The sequence below is a fragment of the Myxocyprinus asiaticus genome, chromosome 9 (genome assembly GCF_019703515.2).
Source record: "Myxocyprinus asiaticus isolate MX2 ecotype Aquarium Trade chromosome 9, UBuf_Myxa_2, whole genome shotgun sequence".
Taxonomy (NCBI): domain Eukaryota; kingdom Metazoa; phylum Chordata; class Actinopteri; order Cypriniformes; family Catostomidae; genus Myxocyprinus; species Myxocyprinus asiaticus.
In genome coordinates, this window is record NC_059352.1 from 53,086,408 (window position 1) to 53,109,794 (window position 23,387).

Sequence of the window (23,387 nt, forward strand, 5' to 3'; positions counted from 1 at the left end):
TGGCAGCATCATGTTGTGGGGGTGCTTTGCTGCAGGAGGGACTGGTGCACTTCACAAAATAGATGGCATCATGAGGAAGGAAAATTATGTGGATATATTGAAGCAACATCTCAAGACATCAGTCAGGAAGTTAAAGCTCAGTCACAAATGGGTCTTCCAAATGGACAATGACCCCAAGCATACCTCCAAAGTTGTGACAAAATGGCTTAAGGACAACAAAGTCAAGGTATTGGAGTGGCCATCACAAAGCCCTGACCTCAATCTGATAGAAAATTTGTGAGTAGAACTGAAAAAGTGTGTGCGAGCAAGGAGTCCTACAAACCTGACTCGGTTACACCAGTTCTGTCTGGAGGAATGGGACAAAATTCCAGCAACTTATTGTGAGAAGCTTGTGGAAGAATACCCAAAATGTTTGACCCAAGTTAAACAATTTAAAGGCAATGCTACCAAATACTAACAAAGTGTATGTAACTTCTGACCCACTGGGAATGTGATGAAAGAAATAAAAGCTGAAATAAATCATTCTCTCTACTATTATTCTGACATTTCACATTCTTAAAATAAAGTAGTGATCCTAACTGACCTAGTCAGGGAATGTTTTCTACAATTAAATGTCAGGAATTGTGAAAAACTGAGTTTAAATGTATTTGGCTAAGGTGTATGTAAACTTCTGACTTCAACTGTATCATCTATCTATCTATCTGTCTGTCTGTCTGTCTGTCTGTCTATCATCCATCCATCCATCTATCAGGTCAAAGAGAAAACGTCTATTTTAGATATTTAAATTATACGTTTATTGAATGTCGTAAACTATTTCCGTTTGTGTGTGAATGATGTTTATTTTACGACACCTGAATTTGTTGTTTTACGGCACTGAACGGAAGTCTGGTTTCCACGGAGACGGCTGGAGGCACCGCAACTGGCGCGAGACGGTGAGCTACAATATAATTAAAATCTCTTAATTAAATGAATTTAAGTTTGAGTTTAGTTCATCATAAACAACACGTTATATGTCTTTTAATGTTTCCGCGTCGCAGAAAACAAGCGTCTGAGAGAGAATGAGCGGAACATTGTTGATAATCGCAAACAAAACAAGCAAATGAAAAGCTAATAAGAGTTTAAAAGAATTATGTTTATCAGAGTCTCCTGTGACTCATTAACTTTAATTTGACTGATTGACGGCCGCTTGTGTTACATGAGTTTGCGGATGTTTTCAGTCGGTTGTTGGAAGGTTTGAGGTGTTTTTATCTGAGGTGTGTTGTCAGATATGTGAGATATTCAGCAGATGTGGCGATGTCACTGTAAACTCTCTGACAGGTGAGATTCATGCTGTTGTGTGTTTGGGTTTTGTAACACTAAAGTGACCTTTGACACGCGCGTCATTAGTGTTTATAGTGTTTTTAATGGGTGATAGTGATATCAAGAGAACAGTGTGACCGATATAATGACTGAATATTATACACATATTTTACACAATATTTTCTCAAAATTGTCAGTTAACTTCTTGTCTTTATCATCACAGATGTTTTTATTAAAACCCCTGTTTTATTAGTTTAGTATCACACTGATCCTTGAGACGTGAGTTTATTCACATCCATTATTCAGTTGTGAGTTCTGCAATAATCACCTTCACTGGTCTGTTTATCGTTTCTCCAGAACGTTTTCATGGAGGTCCGTAAGCCGGTTCTGGAGCTGAAGGATGTTCCACCCCCTCCCCTTCACAGCACTGCCACAAAACCCCTCCCACTACAGCAACCCTGTCTCCACCCTCTTTCGGAACCCCGCCCCCCGCAGCTGCAGTCAGGCAACCTCAGCGTAAGCGTGTGTTCGTGCTGTGAAGCGTCCGTACACCTGCGGCAGACCTCCAGCGGGAGCGTTGATGTGGACACGGGTGGAGGGTTTCCTCTGTATCTTTCTCACTCACCTACAGACACCCGCTCCGGCCCTCACCCCCCCCCTCTCGCCCGGCGGGGCCCGGAAGTGCCATTGCAGACCCCCGGAAGCTTTGGGCCGCTCTCTGCCTCTGCTACTCGCTGCCACGCGGCCTGCTGCACGAGTCTGCGGCAGACACACATCTGTCCCTCTGTGTCGGGTGTCTGCCACTGTCATGGAGACACACGGGTGCAGCAACACTCTTTTTCACACGGTGACCCCCCCCCACCCACTCACCTCTGCTCTAACTCACTACACCTCAGTGTTGAACGCACCCCACTCTGTGTGACAGGCGCGCACTGTTTGCAGGACTGTTGGAGGAAGGTTGGTGGAACTGTCACACTTCTTTTAAAGGGTTAGTTCACCCAAAAATGAGAATTCTGTCATCGTTTACTCGCCCTCATTTTGTTTCAAACCCACGTGACTTTAATATATTTGTGAAATACAGTTTCATGGCATGTATTCTTACAATGTGAGTGTATGGTGAGTCATTCTGTGTGACATCACCATTTGTGTTCCACGAAAAAAAGTCATATGGGTTTGAAACGAGGGTGAATAAATGATGACAATTTGATTTTGGGTGAACTGTTCCTTTAATTCTGGGAGTATATCCTTGAGAGAGAGAGAGAGAGAGAGAGAGAGAGAGAGGCCTGAATGTGGTAAAACATGCTTGGAGTTTAATGAAGTCTGTCTTGAACCTCTGCTGCTTTCAGAGTTTGGGTGTCGACTCCGAGAAGGTTTGGCCAAACATTCCTCCTCCTGTCCCTGTGCCCTTGTGCAACGGCTGTGGGGTGACGAGAACGCCCTCCGATGGTCTGCTGGGTGCCCACCTCAACAAACCCACCCAGAAATATGGTCATTACACACACCGAAAACACATTCTCACAGGCCGTGTTTGATTTTGTGCTGCTGTAGTTCTAAGGGGGGCGTTTATGACAGACGTGTTCTTGCATTAAAAACAGGAACAGAATTTAACATGCGTGGTTTATACATGAACACTCAACACAGATGTCCATATGTAAATGTTTTATCCCGCCCCATATTCATCTGATTGGTCTTATTTTTTTTTTTTTTAAAGGGGTCATGAAATGCTTTTTCATTTTTATTATGTTCCTTGAGATTAGGTTATAATGTTATCAAATTTCTTTACACAAAAACGGTCAAATATTTGTAAAACATGATCGTTTTTCATCCTCCTCCTGTCCCTCTGTCAGAAACGCTGTTTCAGGCTGCTTCTCCTTTAAAACTTAAGTAAATGCCCACTGTTCTGATTAGATGGCATCATTACATCAGAAAAATAGTATCCACACCCCCCGCCGTGCATATTAGTATATTACTACACCATAATATATTTGATTTCACTCTGTCTTTGCATGTATAACAATTGTTCAACTCAAATATTCTTTATCCGTTTATGTATTGATTTGATAAGCAGCGGTGTAATAATGATACACTTTGTGTTTTTAGAGCACAGTCACCTCCTATGTCTAAATATCAAGGAAAATTTGATTCTCCATTTCATAACCCCTTTAAAACTGACATTAATCTGATTTTATTTTTTTAACTTTTTGACTGAAATTTATGTTGAACTATTAACTTGACTCAACATGTTAAAAAACATGTAATGCATTTGTGGTGTGCGATGCTGAAAAAACAATGAGATGTGCTGTTAATTGAATATTTTCATGAACCCACATTTAAAAAAAACAGCAGAAGAGGAATGCAAAAATGTATTCTGTGTGAACAGACTCTAAATGAAATCCATTCGGTTCTGTTTACTGTTGTGTGGAGTGTTTACTGGTGCTCAATGCGTTTACGTCTGCACAGTTTCTCCAGAGAGCGGCGTACAGGAAGCACTGCCACCTGTCGGGGTTTTCTGGGACATCGAGAACTGCGCAGTACCCAGCGGGCGCTCTGCGGCGACGGTGGTGCAGAGACTGAGAGAGCGATTCTTTCAGGGTCACCGCGAGGCCGAATTCATCTGTGTGTGTGACATCAACAAAGAGAATAAAGCCGTTATACAGGAACTCAACAACTGCCAGGTACACGCGAGTGATACGAGTCGGCCTGCTTTTGTTTTCTGTCCAATTATTGCAATGTAAACTTCATTGTTTTCTTCAATGGATTGGATTTATAAGCTGTTGGTGATGTTTATAATGGAATGTTTTTCAGGTGACAGTCGCCCACATCAACGCTACAGCCAAAAACGCAGCGGATGACAAACTGCGGCAGAGTCTGCGGCGATTCGCAGAGACCCACACCGCCCCCGCCACAGTCATCGTTGTTTCGTGTACGTTGTGTCCACAAATGTCTAGCTTCTGTCTGTTCTGAATATATGTTTAAAGGCCATATATCATGAGGAATCAAATTTACCTTGATCTTATGAGGTAAGGTTACTGGTTGATCAGAAACTCGTACACTCACGGTGAGGTAATATGGAGGAAGTCAGATAGATACTAGAATTCCTAAACAGCAGAAGAACTAATGATGTAAGAGAATCGTTATGTTGTGTCTGCAGCCGATGTGAACTTTGCCAGCGAGCTGAGCGACCTGAGGCATCGTCACGGTTTCCAGGTGATTCTGGTTCACAAGAGTCAGGCGTCACCTGCCCTCCTGCTGCACGCGCACCTGCGTGTCCCCTTCGAGGAGTTTGTGTCGGATCTCCCACCTGGAATGATCATCAAATCACAGGTCAGCCCTTCACACATCACTTCCTGTTGACTGCACGTGTCCGTGTTGAATGAATGTGTCAGTGTGGCTGTTTGACTGTTTATCAGCAGCTGACTACAAGTTATCACCCCGTCTCAGCATGCTGAGGGCAGTAAGCAGTTTTCAGCACAGTGTCACAGATATCCAGCGTGCTGTTTGTGTCTCTACTCCTCAGCCCAGTTTCAGTCTTCTGTTTGTGCATCGTCTCCCCACACACCGTGACACCAAAGCCGTCGCTAACCGCCTGCAGCGACTCTCCAATAACTGCGGAGGGAAAGTGTTGGGCGTGTCCGGCGGCTGTGCCGTGCTCCGCTTCTCCAGCACCAGCACGGCCGAGCGTGCCCGCAAACGCATGGACAACGAAGACGTCCTGGGTCACCGCATCACGGTGTCTTTCTCGCCCGATGGCCCAGAGGAGGAAGAGGAGCACCGGCATCCCGCTGCCGCCTCTTTGGCGTTCCTCCCTACGGAGAAGGCACGGTCATCCCGTCGCCTGCGGCGGGTGTCTCAGGCAAACTACGTCCCTGAGCGCCCGTATAGCCCCAGGAGAGCGGGCCACGCATCCTCATGCAGCCCAGTGATGAAGCTCCTCCCCCAGGTCAGATGTGACCCCGCCTCTGCCCGCCTCCTACCCATCATCCTCCATTCGCATGCTTCGTACTGTTGTGCCATTCTCATGCTGCCCACTTGACCCTGCTTGACCTTGCTTGTCCCTGCTCGTGACTGGCTGTCTCACTGCTGTTTGGACGCTTCATGTGCCGCCATCAAACCGCTGCTGAGGCTTGACCTCCTCCTGTGTCTTCATCTGTCAGTCACATTCCCAACCCTCCTAACCCTAACCAAGTTCCTAACCCTGTTTCCTGTCTTCCGCCCTGTGCCGTGTGGATGTGCTCGACTGTGTGTTGTGATGTCATCAGTGTTTGTTTGTGTATTTTGCAGGCAGTGTGTGGTGCAGTTCGACCTGCGTCTGCGTCTCCTCAGAGTCACAGTCTTGTGTCTGCGGCCAGTAAACCTGTGGAGCTGCTGCAGCGTGGACGGAGGTACAAGACATCACGAGTAGAGCTGCGTCACTATACAGACTGTATTCACAAATATAAAGTTAAGCAGTGTTGTGATTGACTGATATGGGCTTTGTAATCTGTGTGCCACTTCGGAGCAAAAATATAAATGAATTGAGTACAGTCAAAAGGATCATGAAAAGAGAATTGATGCCAAGCACTGATCACAAATTCAGCTGTAAAGGGTTTAAAATTATGACTCAATACTGAGTGTGTGTGCATGTGTTTTTTGCGTTGTGTCAGATGTGATTCTCCCGGACAGCAGTTTGAAGTCAGCACTCCTTCAGCATTCAGTAAACTAAGTTTGCAGCGCAGTTTCAGTCCCATCATGCTCTCTCAGAGCTCATGGTCGTCACGGTGAGCGGCAGCTCAGTCAATCACATGATTAATCAAGTGCGTCATTGAAATCTCTCTCTCCCTTGCTTGTCTCATTTTGGTCTCTCTTTGGTCTCCTCAGGAGCGCATCACCCTGCCTGTCGAATCGCTCGTCTCCGCTGAGTGTTGCGTCTCCCAGCAACTGTGCCGAGGGCCCCCTGGAGCCATTCTCTGATGGGGCCGATGTTCAGGTCACTAATCTGGACTACAGGATGTCTCGTAAAGACTTGCAGCAGATACTGAGAGACACTTTTGCTAAACATGGCAGAGTGAGTCACATGTCACACAAATACTGAACGCCAGCTCATTAAAAAATAAATTTATGTGTGTGTGTGTGTGTGTGTGTGTGTGTGTGTGTGTGTGCACGCGCAGGTGAAAAGTGTAGATCTGAGTCCTCACACAGATTATCAGTTGAAGGCACGGGTGCACATGAGTTCATTGCAACAGGCCATCGGCGCCGTCAGTCTCCTGCATCGCTATAAAATCGGCAACAAGCGGATTCACGTGTCGCTCATCACTGGAGCCAATAACAAATCACTCACCTGTCTCAGGTATCATCAGATGACTCCCATGATTCTCAGTGCTCAAATACGGTGTCCTCACACCTCCAGCCTGTGACCTGGAAATGGATCCTCAAGTCCTCTTGATGTTTGTGTTTCAGCTCCGAGATCATCAGTATTCTACAGGATGCTCCAGCAAACTGCCTCCCACTCTTCAAATTCACAGAAACTTATGAGAGGAAGTGAGCGACACACACACACACACACACACACACACTGATCTAATTCACTGAAACCTATGAGAGAATTTGACTGTTTACACCTGATTAATATCTGATCACAAGTGTTCAGCACTAAATACAGGTGGGAATGGGTCAGACACATAAACCACACTCTCTCTCACCGATGTGTCTCATCTACAGGTTCAGTCATAAGCTGGTGGTGAGTGATTTGTACCGTCTGCCTGATCTGGTGTGTGTGCGTGAGCAGGGCGGCGGGCGGCTCGTGTGTCTGTTGTCCAGCTCTCAGGCTCGACAGAGTCCGTTAGGATCAGCACACTCTCATGACGGCTCCAACACTGCCAGTCCTGTTCTGTTTGAAGAGCTTGAGTACCATGAGCCCGTCTGCAGACGACACTGGACCCAACAGGACTTCAGGTACCTGAGTGTGTGTGTGCGTGTGTTCGCATGTGTATAGATTAGGTGTGTAAAAAAAAAAAAAGTATTGTATCGTATGATATGACGCTCACAATTTTATATCATGTGTGTTGTACGAAACATGAATACTTAAGTGTGATTAAAAATATACAATGCAACACTGAGAGCTGTGAAAGAAGCGGTGCTGAGCGATCACAGGAAAACGGAGCATCTAGGCTACGTAGGCGAGTTGAGAGCTCAAACAACGATGGTAAACGGCAAGTAGATTGTAGCGTTACAGCTTGTCGAATTTCCCAAAAGACAGTGTCATGTCCTGGTGCTACAGTATATCAAATATATCGTTTTATTTACACCGATATATAACCCTAACCCTTTTATTTACACTGTCATAATTTGCGAGGCAGACACTGAGCGTGATCACATTCACAATAAGATGCTCATAACTATCAAAAACCAGCTTATTAAAAAAAAAAAGACAACGCAAGAAACCTGTGATTACATGAGACTTATTCTCTGCTTTTGATGTCAAAATGTAAACTGCTTTTAGAACAACACTTGCGTGCACTAGATAAGCTGGTAAGACTGTAAAATTTACATTCAAAGTGAAACTGGGGGAAGAGGGCAAAATTACATGATCGGTTTTTTGCTCAAACCGCTAAATAATTGTATTATGGACATTAACGTAAAGCCAGAGGTCTGGTTCCTCAAGGGTTTTTTTTTCTCCACTAACTATTGAAAGGAGTTTTATTTCTTTGACACAAACACCTTTTAGCTTTGATCACTTGGGACTTTCAGACATGATTTTCTACAAAGCTGCTTTGAAACGATGTGCATTGTGAAAAGTGCTATTCTTCAAATTAAAATGACGAATGTAGATAAATGCGTTTTTCTCAAGAAAAAACTAAAAATAGTGAGTTTCTCATAACAATCTGCTGATAAATCCAGTGTAGTTAAGATACATTATAGAGCTCAACTTTGTTGCCAATGTCAGACACGATTGTGTCACCTAAGATTTAAAATACATTTGTCAAATCTTTTTTTTTTTTTTTTCTGCATCGAATCATGAAATTTATGTATCGTTAAATGCCTAGTAAAGATGTTTTATTCAAAGATACAAATGACTCGCCTTTCAGCTAAAATCACCTTTTCTGAAGCTAATTTACTCAAATTGTTTGAAATCTTCTACATTTTCCTTAAAATAACTTGAAAGGGTTACTTTAATCTTAAACACTTCAAATAAAACAAATCAACAAATTATACATCTTAAAACACCGATGACGTTCTCACCTTTTTTACTGCTCATGAGTTTGCTTTCCTGATTATTGAGACTAGTTGTTGTTGTTGTTGTTGTTGTTGTTGTTGTTTGTGTTATTTGCTTTTTTAAATGTATTTTTCTGCCAGGTCCACTTATGTTAGTCAGTGTTTCTTGCTCCAATTGTTTAGTTTTTCATGACCATATTTAACCCTCTCTCACCCTTTAATAGTTAAACAGTGTTTTTGCTAGCATACCTTTTATGCTGTTCACACACAAGCTGCGGGTTTGCTGTCGGGTTCAATATAGTTTTGAACAGCCTCATCCTTCAACAACAGCTGCATTACATTTGTGACGGATTCATAAAACAATCTGTGCTAAAACTGTTCAGATCAGACTGAAATATTCAGAATAAACTAACATTGTGATTCTTCAGAAGGATCTGCAGAGTGGCAGGTGACACACACAAACGGCACAAGCTTTTACACACATTTTACTCTTCTCATTAGTTCTGCTGTATCTGACGGTGACCAGAGACAAGTTTCTGATGGCAGAAATCCTATGATTTTAGAATAAGTCATTTTTGCAGTTTATTTGCTCTTTTTGGACTGGAGAGGACATTTTCTGAAGTTACTGTATGTTTTCATGTTGATGGTGAGCTCCATTTTTCTCTCTTCTGGTTTCAGTGAATCAGACTTTGATCCGGATTCGTACACAATTCCGTTTGTTCTGGTGTCTCTGAAAGTTCTGGCTGCTCATGTGCACAGTTTACTGCAGAGTCACGAGGGAATGTTACCACTGCTCAGGTAAAACACTCACTCACACACTCGCGCGTGCGCGCACTCGCTCTCTCTCGCTCACACACACTCTCTCTCACACACACACACACTTACACACATACACACTCTCTCACACACTCTCTCTCTCACTCTCACACTCACTCACACTCTGACGTACACACACTCACACACATACATGCACTCACTCTCTCACACACACACACACACACACACACACACACACATACAAACACTCTTACACATCTGCTGTCATTTCATCGCTCTGATAATGTGTATGCTCTCTGTGACTCAGTTTCCCAGAATGCTATGCTGCAGAGTTCAGTCCATTGACTCTTGTGGAGGAGGGGGGGCAGGATGGGAGCGTCCCGCTAGAACATCTCATCACCTGCATCCCTGGAGTTACCATAGTAATGGCCCAGAATGGGTTTAAAATCATAAAGTGGATTCATAACAACCCCCCTCCACCCAACGCAGGTGTGTGTTTGTGAACAAACGTCTTGTGATGTTGAGTTTTTGGAGAAACTGTTTGTTTTTCTACAACCCATCATGTTGATGTCAGTTAAAGGCAGTAGTGGACAATGAGTGTCTACTGAACAACAAATCTGAAAGTGATGTTTGTGTATTTGTGTGTTGAGATCCGTGGCTGCAACGCAGTAAAAGTCCTGTTGGAAACCCACAGCTGATCCAGTTCAGTCGAGAGATGGTGGATCTGATGAAGAACCAGCCGTCCTGTTTAATGCCCATCACAAAGTTCATTCCAGCATATCACCACCATTTCGCTAAGCAGTGCCGTGTGTCAGACTATGGATACTCCAAACTCCTAGAGCTGGTGGAGGCCGTTCCTCATGTGCTGCAGGTCTGGACACCGTCACCTGTGTGATCGCAGAAGTGTCATATCACCTGCGTTTCTTTCATTAACAGTCATGTTGATTTTTAAATTGACACACACAAGTGATTGTAGCAGTTCATTTGACTGTTTGCCCTAAGCTTAATGATTCCTCAGACAGTTTAATACCCTTTTAATGTGTGTTTGTGTGTGTAGATCCTGGGTTTGGGCTCCAAGCGTTTGTTGACGTTGACTCATCGTGCTCAGGTGAAACGGTTCACTCAAGACCTGCTGAAGCTGCTGAAGTTTCAGGCCAGTAAACAGGTGGTGATCAGGGACTTCACGCAGGCGTATCACTGGTGAGAAGATCACTTATCTCTACTTCTGAAGCATGTGCAGGAACACCACCATCATCATCATCATCTTTATCTCTGTGTGTGTCAGGTGTTTCTCCAGGAACTGGCAGGTGGTGGATTATGGGATGTGTGATCTGATGGACCTGTTGGCTGAGATTCCAGATATGACGGTCACAGTCTCTCAGCAGGACTCTGACACACTCATCTCTATTCCCAAGAGAGGTGAAAACACTGACCAATCCAAGCGTTAGACCCATATTATAAAACGTCCTGTTGAACTGAAGAGTTTTACTTTGAGAAACGGTACTGCTGAGCTGTATATGCTGCACACTTGTTCTGTGACCGTATTGAGAGCTTGTATTGACCTCATGTGCTGTTGTTCTCTCTCTCCTCAGAACGGACGGCAGAGGAAGTGGAACACACACGACAGTTTGGAAAGGAGGTTGTAGACCTGCTGAGACATCAGCCTCACTTCCGTATGTCCTTCAGCAAATTCATCCCCACATATCACCACCACTTTGGACGTCAATGCAAACTCTCCTACTATGGCTTTACCAAACTCATGGAGCTTTTCGAAGCCATTCCAGATGTTCTCATGGTGGGCAAACATCCTCCTATACAGTGACACAAAACCACATATACATGTGTATATAATGCCACTAGAACAGCAGACTGCAGCACTTATTTGTCTCTCTGTCAGGTGTTGGAGTGTGGTGAGGAGCGGGTGTTAGCCCTGACGGAGGTGGAGCGTGTTAAAGCGTTAGCGGCTCAGCTGGTGAAGTTGCTTCGAGCCCAGAGAGACTCTGGCCTGCCTGTCAATCAGCTGCTTAGTGAATACAGCAAGACATTTGGCTACAGCCTCCGTCTGCAGGACTACGATGCCAGCACTCTGCCCGCCCTGCTCGGCAAACTCTGCCATGTGGTAAAGGTAGCGCAGCGCTCGCACAGCATCAGGACTGCTTTTAATATGAAATGTACTTTTAAATGATCAGAGCTGCAGAGAGAAGAACTGAAGCATCATTAAATTCTCTCTCTCTCTCTCTTACTCACCAGGTAGTTGATGCTCCTGAAGGGAAAGAGGTGCAGCTGATTAACAGGAAGTCCCTCCGTGCCTTGACGTCTCAGCTGCTGGCACTAATGATGTCACTTCCTGACGATCGGGATTATCTTGAAGTAGAAGAGCTGAGGAAGCAGTACGAGCTCACCTATGACACGCCGCTGAACCCCTGCGAATATGGCTTCATCTCGCTCGCGGAGCTGCTCAAGAGTCTGCCTTACCTTCTGCAGGTACGAGCCGTTATTTCACCAGACTCTCCTCGAGTGGAAATCATTTGGTTGTGGAGATTCTGACGAGTGTCTCTCTTCCTCTTAAGCTCTCTGTGGATGATGATGGTGTCGCCGAAGAGCGTGTGAAATTGACGAGGCTTTATCAGTTTGCCCGTAGTGTCCGTGCTTTGCTGCATACATACCACTATAACCAGATCTTCCTGTCCGAGTTCTGGGGTGCGTTCAGCAAATACACCAGCCAAGAGTTTCAGCCACAGACATATGGCTATAAGACGCTTGATGAGCTGCTGGCTGCCATTCCACAGGTGCTCTGACCGCACGTTCACCTGCTCATTTCAATCAGACAGTAGTTAATGCTGTCACCTGACCACATTCTTTATTTTAAACAGGTTGTCTGGATTAAAGGTCACGGGCACAAAAAGATCATCGTCCTAAAGAACGACATGAGAGGTAGTAGAAATGAATTTCTATTTGGTGTTACTAGATTTAGCTGTAGCTCTCTGAATCGCCTGTGCAGAATATTGAGCTATAAATAGGCACCGTATGTGAAACACTAAGACCATAAAATAGAGATTGCTTTGTGACTTTAGTTCATGTTTAAATAGGAAATATTCAAAACTGATAAGACGGTTGCATTTCTCAGACTATTCATGGGATTTTCTGAGTTTCTACTAGTGATGCACCGAAAACTAAATTCTTGGCCAAAACTGAAACCAAAAACTATTATTTTAAATGAGACTTTTTCAGTAAATTATCATTCTAAATCTTATTATTGCAGTCCTGATCATGGTTTATTTGGTGATTTTAAATATTTTTTTTTTTTTTATTATAAACGTCTGACAGTTCCTTGCATATTAAACAGTAGTATTACGTGTTATTCACCAGCATTACTGTCGTTGGCACTGCTCCATCTTTCAATACAAGTTTCTTTGCAAAGTCTGAATCATAATAGTTCTCAAAAGAATCCTTAGAGAAATGTGCCAAACATAGGTTAGTCCTCATTCATTGGGATCCTTCGGAAAGCGATGCAGAGATGCAGTTCTTCCACAACCAGGAACACAACAATGTTTCTTGACATCTTAATCTTTTCAATGGTTGAGAGCAAACTACAATAACAATGGTACCACTTTCAGTGTTTAAGTACATCATTCGCTCTGCTTTCACCATGATGATTGCATATGTTGTGGAGGCGGGGCTATTCAAATGAACACCACATTGTTACGTCACTAAATGGCCGATTTCAAAACGAGTCTTTTTTTTTTCGGAGTAGAAACAACAGGGTGCGTTTTCAGCCGTCTCTGTCTCCACGAGCATCTTTCTGAAACACGTCACAAAAATGAACTGAAACTCCATGAATACTTATCACACAAACATGAAACATATGTCTAAAGAGCTTAAAATGTCTACTTTTAAATAAAATAATTCAAATTTAAAACAAATATTTTCCTGCAATGTAATCTGTATGAAACAAAGCGATGTAAAGTTTCTCCTGGCTCAGCTCATTATCCCTAATGTGATCACACCCACCAGCAGAGGGCGCTATTCATACGCTAATGTGCGATCAATGCAAACGGTGAACGCCCCCAACAGAGCCTTAAAAAAAACATTCATCAGATTCATTCACTTTTCTGCGTGTTTGGAAGATGGCACGCTACACAGATGAAGAGCATTTTGATCCAGCCGAGGATACAATTTTGGATGAGTAGCTAAGTCTTTACTTACATTAGTTGACATGCTATTTTATATAAACATGGACATATTTTACTAGCTGGACTATTTCCAGACTTGCCAGTCAGGATTCAGAGTGTTGAAATGTGAAATATGTCCTAATAGGCAAGTTTTAGTTACATTTAAATGTTGTTTCGGCTAAAGCAGGTATTTAAATTGTATGCTGTATGATATAAATATGATATGTAATATGATATAAAAATAATATGAATGTTTAGATTATAGTTTTAACTAGTGTTTATGCTGCCTCATTATCATCAACGAAGCTTGTGCTTGTAAATATCTGTTCAGGTGTAAATGTGTAAAATGTGCTGTAAATATGCCCATATTAGAAAATCTGCATATTAAAATGATTTCTGAAGATCATGTGACACTGAAGACTGCAGTAATGATGCTGAAAATTCAGCTTTGATCACAGGAATAAATTGCATTTGACAATATATTCAAATAGAAAAGTTATTTTAAATTGTACAAATATTTCACAATATCTCTGTTTTTGCTGTATTTTGGATCAAATAAATGCAGCCTTGGTGAGCAGAAGAGACTTCTTTTAAAAACATAAAAAAATCTTACAGATCTAAAACTTTTAAACGGTAGTGTAGGTCTAAAGTTTTTAAGTCTTTATGTACAGAAAATGTATAGTCAGATAATACATTCAATCATTAAGTCTCCTCACATTCATTCTCTCTCAGGGGAGGGGTCTTTGTCTCCTCAGGTGTGAATCACATTAATATTCATGATCATCCACGCCTCCTCGCATATGGCCTTTCTAACACTAAAAGTGTCTTACAAGTTAAATGACTACATTGTTTTGCATGAATGAGTGATCAGGATGGTTTTCACATCATGTTCGTAGCAAAAACTCTAGGCTACAAGATCCAGTTCTCAAAAGTCTTGTGAACAAATGTTTAGTATGTGTTATATGGCCTTATTTCAGTGACTTAAAATATTTGTTTTTTAAAATCCACACATAAACGTTATTTTCTCAAAAATACAAACATGTACATACATGTTGTTCACATAGTATTGTAGCCCAGTTTGTGCTGAATACAGTGTTATCAGACTTTAGCCATTAATATGTTTATAAGCAACTGAAAAAAGCACAAATGTCAAAACTTCTCCAGGGCCCAAAACACCCTCAAAGAAAAAGAATATTGGAGCTTGACAGTAATGACCATGACACACAATACCTTTATCACTGGAAAACATTCTTTATTAAACTGTCATGAGTTCAGCACCAATCGTTCACACCTCAGACTTTAAAAAAGACTCATGGGTGTAAACAAATGTTTAAATGTGGGTGGTTATGGGGGTCAGAAGGGGGTTAAGAGGTACTTCCAAAACACACAACAGAGATGGCTGAACATCACCGTATGAGTGGAGATGAAAACAAAAGATTTGAGGATCTTTGCTGTATATCAGTCATGGGACAAAAGTGTGAAGAGTGAAAATAAAAGAACAGTTTGAAAATCTACAAATAAATTTGGATGAAATCAGCGCTCCGTCTAACAGCCTCTCCTCGTAAACGGCGTGTTTGGAGCGCGAGTTGCAGAACTGAAGCCAAGAAACGCTTGCGCCGGTCCGGTTCTGGGCTGCAGTCCATTCTGATGTGTGATCTCAATCTCATCACGGTGTTTAGTGTAAAAGTTTGCTCTCATGTCTGTTGAAGTCTCTCGCCTGCGGAAAAGCGGTTCTGAGTTTGAATTCTCCGCTGTAATGCGAGTTCATGCGTGAAGCAGCGCTGTGATTGGATGGAAGTATTCCTTCTCATGAATAATGTAGAGAAACACTCAGAATCTGCTGACATACATGTGTACTGTCCTGTCAATCACAACTCTGCAGAACGAAGTTTTTTTTTTTTTAATCTTTGGGCGTTTTCAAACCGGGATGAGCGTTTCTAAACTATCCAATGAAAGTAGGGAATCTCAGTGGTTTGAAAATGCCCACTGACTGGGAAAAGCCCATTTTTGTTCTGAGACATAAATCTCAATTTCGGTGCATCCCTAGTTTCTGAGTTTTAAATCTCAAGCTGAGAGTTTGTATTGATTTATTTGTTTCTTTAGCTCGTGGTAGTCCTGCGGTCACTGTAGACAGCCCTAATCCTGATGAGGAGAACCGAGACACTCACAGTCCGGCCAGCAGTAAAGACACAAACACACACACACACACTGACATTAATATGTGTTTTCATTGATGTGTGAGTGAATGAATCAATATCTGTCTGTCTGTCTATCAGGTGAGATGGAGCTGCTCTGTTTGGGTTCTGGTTCTCCGGTGGATCTTTTGTGCGCTCCTGTTCCGTCCTGCCTCCCGTCTCCACAGCTGCGGCCTGACCCAGTACAGCTGCAGCCCAGAGATCTGATCCACTTTGAGATGCATTCACTTAGTCAGTGTGAACGAGAACCGGTTCACGATCAGCAGCCACAGTCGGCCAAAGATCACCACACACCTGCTGATAACAGCCCTTCGAGCAAACCCAATGTGAAAACATGCACCACAGACAGTCCCGGCCGCAGGACGGGGCGCAACAAGGTTAAACTCGCAGCTAATTTCTCTCTCACACCTGTCCTGTCTGTCTGAAGCCTCAATGCGATACATGCGTCAACACGTCACATGACATCTGATCTCAAACATGGCAAATATTTGGTGCCAGTGTAACATGTTAAAATACTCTCAGCACTGTTGTAACAAAACATCACATGCAATAGATTGTGGTATCCTATAGGGTGAAAAGATGTTTGTGTAGTGAATTTACATGGTTAAATATTCTGTTTTCAAGCCTTTGAGTTAGCTGGACTGCAGGATGTCGTGTTCTTGACTCGTTCTCTCAGAAAGGAGCAGACCGTTTGCTACTTAAACTCAGAGGTTTTTATTATTATTATTAGTGTTTTTGCTACAGTCGCTCACTAGTTATCAATCAGCTGATTAGTCGATCAGCTCTGAGCTGCAGTAACATCATGACTGATGCGAACATGAACCGTGATGGTGATTCTCAAACGCACTTCCTCTGCAGGAATCATGACAAACCTCCATTACAGTGAATTTTACCCATTGTTTCTGCTGAGACGCGCTGATTTGAGACATTTGTGTTATGTAAAGCACATGGGCTCTGTCTAATGATATAGAGAATGAATTTGATGAAAGGTGGAATTCACTTTATTCTTTTCAGATCAGAGATCTCGTACGCTCCTTTTGTTTTTTTTAGCAAACGTCAGTAGGCGTCAGATGATCTGATCTCGCAGTTCTTTTTTTAACTCCGTTTCAGAGCAGGAGTCTGTTAATAAAGCACTCTTGGCTTTTTTCCCTCTTACCTGCTTCATTAGTGGAAGTTTCCCTCGACACATGACTTACAGAAGTCGTCTTAAATAACTTAAGTTCATATTCTGAATGAAGTCCATGTTTATTGAAACTAGTTTAAAAACCGTCTCTGCTGATTATGGAGGATATTCACGCCTGTCGTTTAAGGTTTCACTTTCGTCCATGTTGAACACATGCAGGATAATGTTGAATTATAGGGTCTCTGTGAGTCCACCTTGTGAGAACTACAGCCCCACACATACTCTGATTCTACTGAAGGTCAAGAGCACTTTGTCAATATTACAGATATTACTTTTGGCCAGAAGTTGGTTTGAAGTTCTATGCACATTGTGCATAAACCCTTGTTTCAAAAGTGGTCGTTTATGAGTAGCTGCAGAGCTTTACTGCATTTCTTTTATGCGTTTTGGCAAAATGATGCTAATGAGATGATCTATGTAGATGTTCCTCTGGAATCTCCAAGGTTGTTTTCTTTAACCTTGAGTTTGTGTCTTTGGTTGCTGTTTGCCTGAAACTCTTCAAGAACGTTGAGGTCGTTCAGACTTCAGTGCGACACACAGCTGCTCTGTGGATCGAGTCTGGCTTTTACAATGGTTTGTATTAGCCATGGCGCTACCAGAGAGAGATGCCAGCGCAGTGCTGCTCATGTTTGACAGGATTGGTTCATGATGAAGTTGTTTTGTGTTGTTAATGTCTTTGGATCAGACTTATCCTGCATGCTTTCAGGTCCGAGCGGGTCGCATCAGGAGCGGCAGTGCATTGCATGAACGGGGAGATCAGACCTCAGCTGCTTTAATGGAAATCAAAACTGTTGGAGGTCTATGCACTTCCTGTCTAAGAGAAACTCATTTAAACACTCAATTATTCCCAGATAGTAGCCTACTGATTGATTGATCATTCACTGGCGTCTCTCAGAACATTTTGAAGATGTCATGGCACGTCGTCTTTGGGACTTCTTGGGATTTCTTCAGTTTCTGTGCGGGTGAGCGCACCAGTCTTGAGTCTGTTTTTGCCCCAGATGTCTCTTGATAACCTTCTTACTTAATGTTTTCAGAATCCTTCAAAATGGTACCAGCTAACTCTGAGGTGAAATAAGTGTCTTTAGCAGATAAACTCTACATTATTGTTTTTTCTATGCATGTTTGCATAACTTATGCCTCTTGTGGTGTTGGATGGAAATTTGATTTGTTATGCAGAACATTTGTTCATTATGTGATCTGTATATTTAACATTATGTGTTGGAACTACAGCAGAAATGTCGTGTCTCAGATCTGTCTGTACCGATTGTGATTTGTACAATTATAGTGTTTGTGTTTTTGTAATTCTCTCACAACCACAGTGAATCCAGAACGCCTCTCGAAATCTCCTTTAGACTAAATTAGATGTATGACGTGAAGTCACAGATGCTGGAGGTCTTGCTTTATGGTTTTATTCTTCAGAACATCTCCACCTTGAGATCCTTTTTAGGAGTTTTATTTTTGTGGAATGACTAAATGATTTCTGTTATGTGTAATAAATATCACAAGCATCATTTTGGTGTCCTGTTTTAAACTTGTTTTGCTTTGAGACTGATTTGAAAGGAGGTTATTTGATTATTTGTTAATGTAATTAAAATCATGAGACCGCAGCTTGAGTTCGTCTCTGGCACTTTCCACAAATTGGGTATAAAATTACTTATTAGGGGGTCAAACTTGATATTATATGAGCTGTTTTAATTTCTATTTTATATCAAGTTATAGTTATTTTATAACTTGTATGACGTTCTAAATATGGTGTAAAACCGTTTGTTACAGAACTTTTCAGATTGTAGTCCTTAAACCTGGAAAATAATTAAATCCTTTTCAATTTATGAGTAAAATAAGGTCTGTGAACTGTGTGAACAGTAATACTTAAAATGTGAAACTGTTTTGTACTTTAAAAATATGTTTCTACATATGGACTACAACGGTTGTCCTATTAATTTCACAGTGTTTGTCATCAAGCACATGAGTTTACATTAACTACTGTTGTAGTCCATATGTAGAACCTTAATTTGGCCTACAGATTGTAGTGGGACAGCAGTTTGTGGAGTTTATACCCTAATTAATCCAATAAATTACAGTCCAGAGAGAGTAAACCAGACATGATGGCAATTAAACAGTGTGTGACATGAAACAAAATGGGTTAAACTGTTGCTGTCCATGTTTACTAATGACTGTGCAAGATGCCAGAATGTTGTTATGGTTATCACTGTCAAGCATCGACTTCTTTGTTCCTTACACACTGAAACTAAACAATAATTAATTGCAGGGGTTCTCACAGTTTTCAGGTAATTATTAGCTCTGATCAAATCAGAACTTCTAAATACCACTGAGTCACAAACTATTATTACAGCATTGAGCTAACTGAATTTCTTGCGCTCAAGGACTATACACCAATGTGCCACAACATTATGACCCCTCACAGGTGAATCGAATAACGTTGATCATCTCCTAACAAGGCCACGTCACAGTCTGGGTAGATTAGATGATAAGTGAACAATCAGTTCTTATAGTCAACGTGTTGAATGCAGGAATAAAGACCTGAGCGACAAAGGCAACGAAGGCTATCCCGTCTGGTCTGAACCGACAGAAGGTCTACTGTGGCACGAGTCACAGACAATTTGAATGATGTTTACGGGAGGAATGTGTCACAACACACAGAGCATCGCACCCTGCTGCTTATGAGTGCCCATGATGACTCCTGTCCACTGCCAAAAGTGCCTACAATCGGCTCCCGAGCGTCGGAACTGGACCTCGGAGCAGTGGAAAAAGGTTGTCTGGTCCAACGAGTCCTGTTTTCTTTTACATCATGTGGATGGGCGTGTAAGTGTGCACTGTTTACCAGGGGAAGTGATGGCACCAGGATGCACTTTGGGAACAAAACAAGCCAGTAGAGGGAGTGTGAAGCTCTGGACAATGTTCTGCTGGGAAACTCTGGGTCCGGCCATTCATGTCGACGTCAGTTTGACACATGCCAACTATCTAAACATCATTGCAGGCCAGGTACACCCCTTCATGTCAGTGGTGTTCCCTGATGGCAGTGGTCTCTTTCAGCAGGATAATGCACCCTGCCACACTGCACACAATGTTCAGGAATGGTTTGAGGAACATGATGAAGAGTTCAAGGTGTTGCCTTAGCCTCAATCTCAATCGGATTGAGCATCTGTGGGATGTGCTGGACCAAGAAGTCCGATCTACAGCGGCTCCACCTCACAATTTACAGGACTTGAAGGATCTGCTGCTAATGTCTTGGTGCCAGATACCACAGGACACCTTTAGAGGTCTTATAGAGTCCATGCCTCGACGGGTCGGTGCTGTTTTGGCGGCACGTGGAGGACCAACAGCATATTAGGCAGGTGGTCATAATATTTTGGCTCTTCTGTGTATGTGAGCAAAGTGTAATATTAATATCCCTGTAATTAAGATAAATCAGTTTAAGACTAATCAGTTCTTTGACTGACTTAATAGATTTGTTGAAGGACCCTTTAAGAGCAGCATATAAAACCTATATATAGAAAGCCTATAGAAAGTATTAAGTATTAGAATTTCAATGAAAATGTAGTTGTTAATTCACATATTTTACAGTCAATTGAAATTCATTAATATTTAATTCTAGAAGTGATGAGATCTCTTTCAAACATTATTGGAAACACAAAACTAAGTGCTGAATTCAGTGTTTGAGTCAAGAGCAGATCACTCTTCATTCTCCAGGAAATGAGTTGTGAATCACTCACCTGATGGCTGTCCCAGAACCTCTGACTGACTTAGAAATCCTGGTTTGAGTATGTAGCCTATGTGGCTTAATGTACCATTTAAAATCCAATTTTGTATAATCTATTCAATTGTTTGTAGCCAGAACAGCAAAAACCTGCATAAAATTAGATGTTTGTAAAACTAATCCAAACCACATTTGAAATGTTTAAACTGACTTTTCAGTTTCAGTCAGCTCGAGTAGTTAATGTATTTTTCTTTCATCATTCAGGACGAACACACAGAAGCACTATGATGGATGAGCAGAAGACTGTATTAACATCTAAGTTCTGGTGAAAATGTCTCTTGGGTCGCGCTGAAATGTTTTGACTTCAGTCGCAAGTGACGTCACTGTACTGGATATTAATACCACTGTCTGAACAAACTGATCTGATCACTGGAGAAATAACTGGAATTGTGTGCAAATCTTCAACATCACACTGGCTGCTTTCAATATATTGAATAAATGAGCAACAAATAGTCATGAAGACTCGGAATATTCAGAAATGCCGTTTGTGTCGCCGCTTTATTCAGAGTTATCAAGTGATTTACACATTTCAGTCAAAGATAGTTTTCATATTTAGGCAAATAAATGAACACTGTTCTGAGGTGGTGGTTTGTTGATCCACTTCCATAAAAACTTCATTTTCAGGCAAAAGTTAGCAAAAATCAAACAAGGGCGTAGATTTGTCTTGAGCATTGGGGGGGTGCAGCGTGAAGCATTTATATGTTTCCATTGATAATGGTCAATTAACGCCCGTTTTCAAACCTTTTATGTTCTGTAAAAGTGAAATATCTGAAACTGTGTGAAATATGAGCATATTTCTTTCAAGGGCTACACAATGTTGAAAGATTGACATGAAATATTTGTGAACTTTCAGTGTTTCTCAATCCTTTCTGAAGGTCTGTCTCACGAAGCCGGTTTCAGTAAATAAGACAAGTTTAATTTTAGTTTGAGCAAACTCAGTTGTTTTTACCTTTGACAATCAGTTCACTCCCCCAGAATCCTTTGCTCCAAATTAAAGTGCTCTTTACAGGGAAATATATATCTAGATTTATAAATTAAGATTTTATATATTAGGCATATTAAGATTTGTTTATTTGAGAGATTGGAGAACCGTGTATCTTTTGAGCAGCTCATTAAACATGTATTATTGAGTTTCTTTGCATTTATTTACATACTGTCACTGTATGCAGTTTGTGATCATGAGAACCTTGAAAAATACTGCAGAAGTTCACAAGATGATTGTGTGACGAGTCTCTCCACATGAACATATACTGCTTAAAATTATATTGTAGATTATCACACAATTTATTTAATTATATTAGGCTTTTATTTAAATGAATATAAAAACTTTTACATTTTTAATTAATATATAGATTTTTAAGCTTTAATGTTCTTATTGTAAACCTATATACATTTAATTACACATTATATTCAGTTATATCTAACAAAAGTCATCTCAAACTTCTGCAGCTGAGTAAAAATGTCTTCATATTTTCATGATGATCAATTAATCTTCAGCAGAGATGTAAATAATTTCTCTAAGCTTCAAACGTCACTCATTCATGTGTTAATCATGAACTCTTGAGTTGACAGAGGACGTTTATATCGAGTGTCTTGAGAAGGATGAACCTGATCTAAACCGGTTCGGCTCTATCTGGTTTTGTCAACCTGAAACTTTGTGAAACAGACTTCTGGAGGAACACACACTACACACGTCTCCTTTATCCAACACACCTGATTCTACTGATTAAGTAATTAGAAGATGATCCATGATCTGAATTAGGTGTGTCAGACAGGGAGACATCCAAAATGTGTAGTCGTTGTGTAGTTTACGCCAAGAAAGGGCTGAGAAACTCTGCACTACACTATGACACTCACATACACGTGTTTATACCATTGTAATAACATTAAAAATCAATATTTTTAACTTTCTGTTTGACAATGATACTGTGGTGGAGAGTTTGTTGTGCTTGATGTTGATTATGAACTTAGCCGTTATCGATGTCTAAACACATGAATATTTAATTTCAAACACACAGTTCAGTGTTTCCGGTGGAGATTTCAGGCCGTTCAGGAGATGTTTTGCTGTTCCTCGAGACGACACTGAATATTACTGCAGTCATTGATGTGTCGCAAATCCAATCTCATTTAATCGATATTCATTTATTTATAAAATTCACTTAATATTAGTTGCTTTGGGAAATCTCAATAAGCATTCAGTGTCGAGTATGATGGTGAATCTTCACATGACGACACATCGAGTCTCTCCACAGCAGTCTTTAATGAGCGCCGCGCTGGTCTTGCTGATGGACGGTTTATTGAGAGGCGGTTCTGCTGTTCTCGCCTGTGGAGCTCCTGCAGAGAGAGAGAGTTGCGATTGAGATTTAGTATTTATTCTTTAACCTCAGAAATCACAGATTTTCCACATTAAACAGTAAGAAACATTCAGTGAGAGGCGACACATATACTGCCCAGATTGTTCTGAACAAAAGACTGTAAAAACCACACGCGTCTCATGAAGAACTCACTCTGTATCACACAGAGCTTCTGATGGAGAAACTCGTCCATCTCTTTATCTTCCTCCTGCTCTCTGTAAGAGAAACAAACGAGAAGATTTGAAAAAACCCACAAAAACCTCCAGAAAAAGTGACATCATCAATAAAAGCTATACTGGCTTAAATCAGTCATATAATTTCATTAGTTTTGTTAGTTACACGTCGTGTCACCTCAAACGCTCGACTTCTGCGTCGTCCACCAGGAAGTCTCTCTTCTGCACGAGCTGATGAATCTCCTGGATTAATTTCTCTTCTCTCTGA

At 41.6% G+C, this 23,387-nt stretch overlaps 2 protein-coding genes across 7 annotated transcripts in view; one reads left to right on the plus strand and one right to left on the minus strand.

Moving 5' to 3' along the window:
* Window positions 1-884: 884 nt before the first annotated feature.
* LOC127445990 (meiosis regulator and mRNA stability factor 1) lies at window positions 885-18,325 on the plus strand. 6 transcript variants are annotated; one of them, XM_051706560.1, is made up of 25 exons: window positions 885-932; window positions 1,657-2,256; window positions 2,646-2,787; window positions 3,760-3,974; window positions 4,105-4,222; window positions 4,451-4,623; window positions 4,817-5,239; window positions 5,581-5,681; window positions 5,943-6,056; window positions 6,157-6,343; window positions 6,447-6,625; window positions 6,736-6,816; window positions 6,997-7,230; window positions 9,169-9,288; window positions 9,575-9,756; window positions 9,918-10,138; window positions 10,325-10,467; window positions 10,553-10,686; window positions 10,860-11,062; window positions 11,165-11,392; window positions 11,518-11,751; window positions 11,838-12,056; window positions 12,141-12,201; window positions 15,543-15,620; window positions 15,716-18,325. In XM_051706560.1, exons 2-25 carry the CDS (start codon window positions 1,666-1,668, stop codon window positions 16,057-16,059), a joined length of 4,725 nt encoding a protein of 1,574 aa, XP_051562520.1. In that variant the 5' UTR covers window positions 885-932; window positions 1,657-1,665; the 3' UTR covers window positions 16,060-18,325. The 6 variants fall into 6 exon arrangements, with proteins under 6 accessions (XP_051562520.1, XP_051562521.1, XP_051562522.1 ...); XM_051706561.1 differs by having other exon boundaries at window positions 11,165-11,386; XM_051706562.1 differs by having other exon boundaries at window positions 6,157-6,265.
* A 2,746-nt stretch (window positions 18,326-21,071) lies between these two features.
* bmerb1 (bMERB domain containing 1) overlaps window positions 21,072-23,387 on the minus strand; it is a 27,712-nt gene continuing 25,396 nt past the window's right edge. Inside the window, exons 4-6 of the mRNA XM_051706568.1 lie at window positions 23,298-23,387; window positions 23,100-23,161; window positions 21,072-22,926 (exon numbers count right to left, since the gene is read on the minus strand). The exon at window positions 23,298-23,387 is cut by the window's right edge and continues 25 nt beyond it. Coding sequence (XP_051562528.1) covers window positions 22,814-22,926; window positions 23,100-23,161; window positions 23,298-23,387 — 265 coding nt within the window. The 3' untranslated portion in view covers window positions 21,072-22,813. The remainder of the gene's footprint in view (window positions 22,927-23,099; window positions 23,162-23,297) is intronic.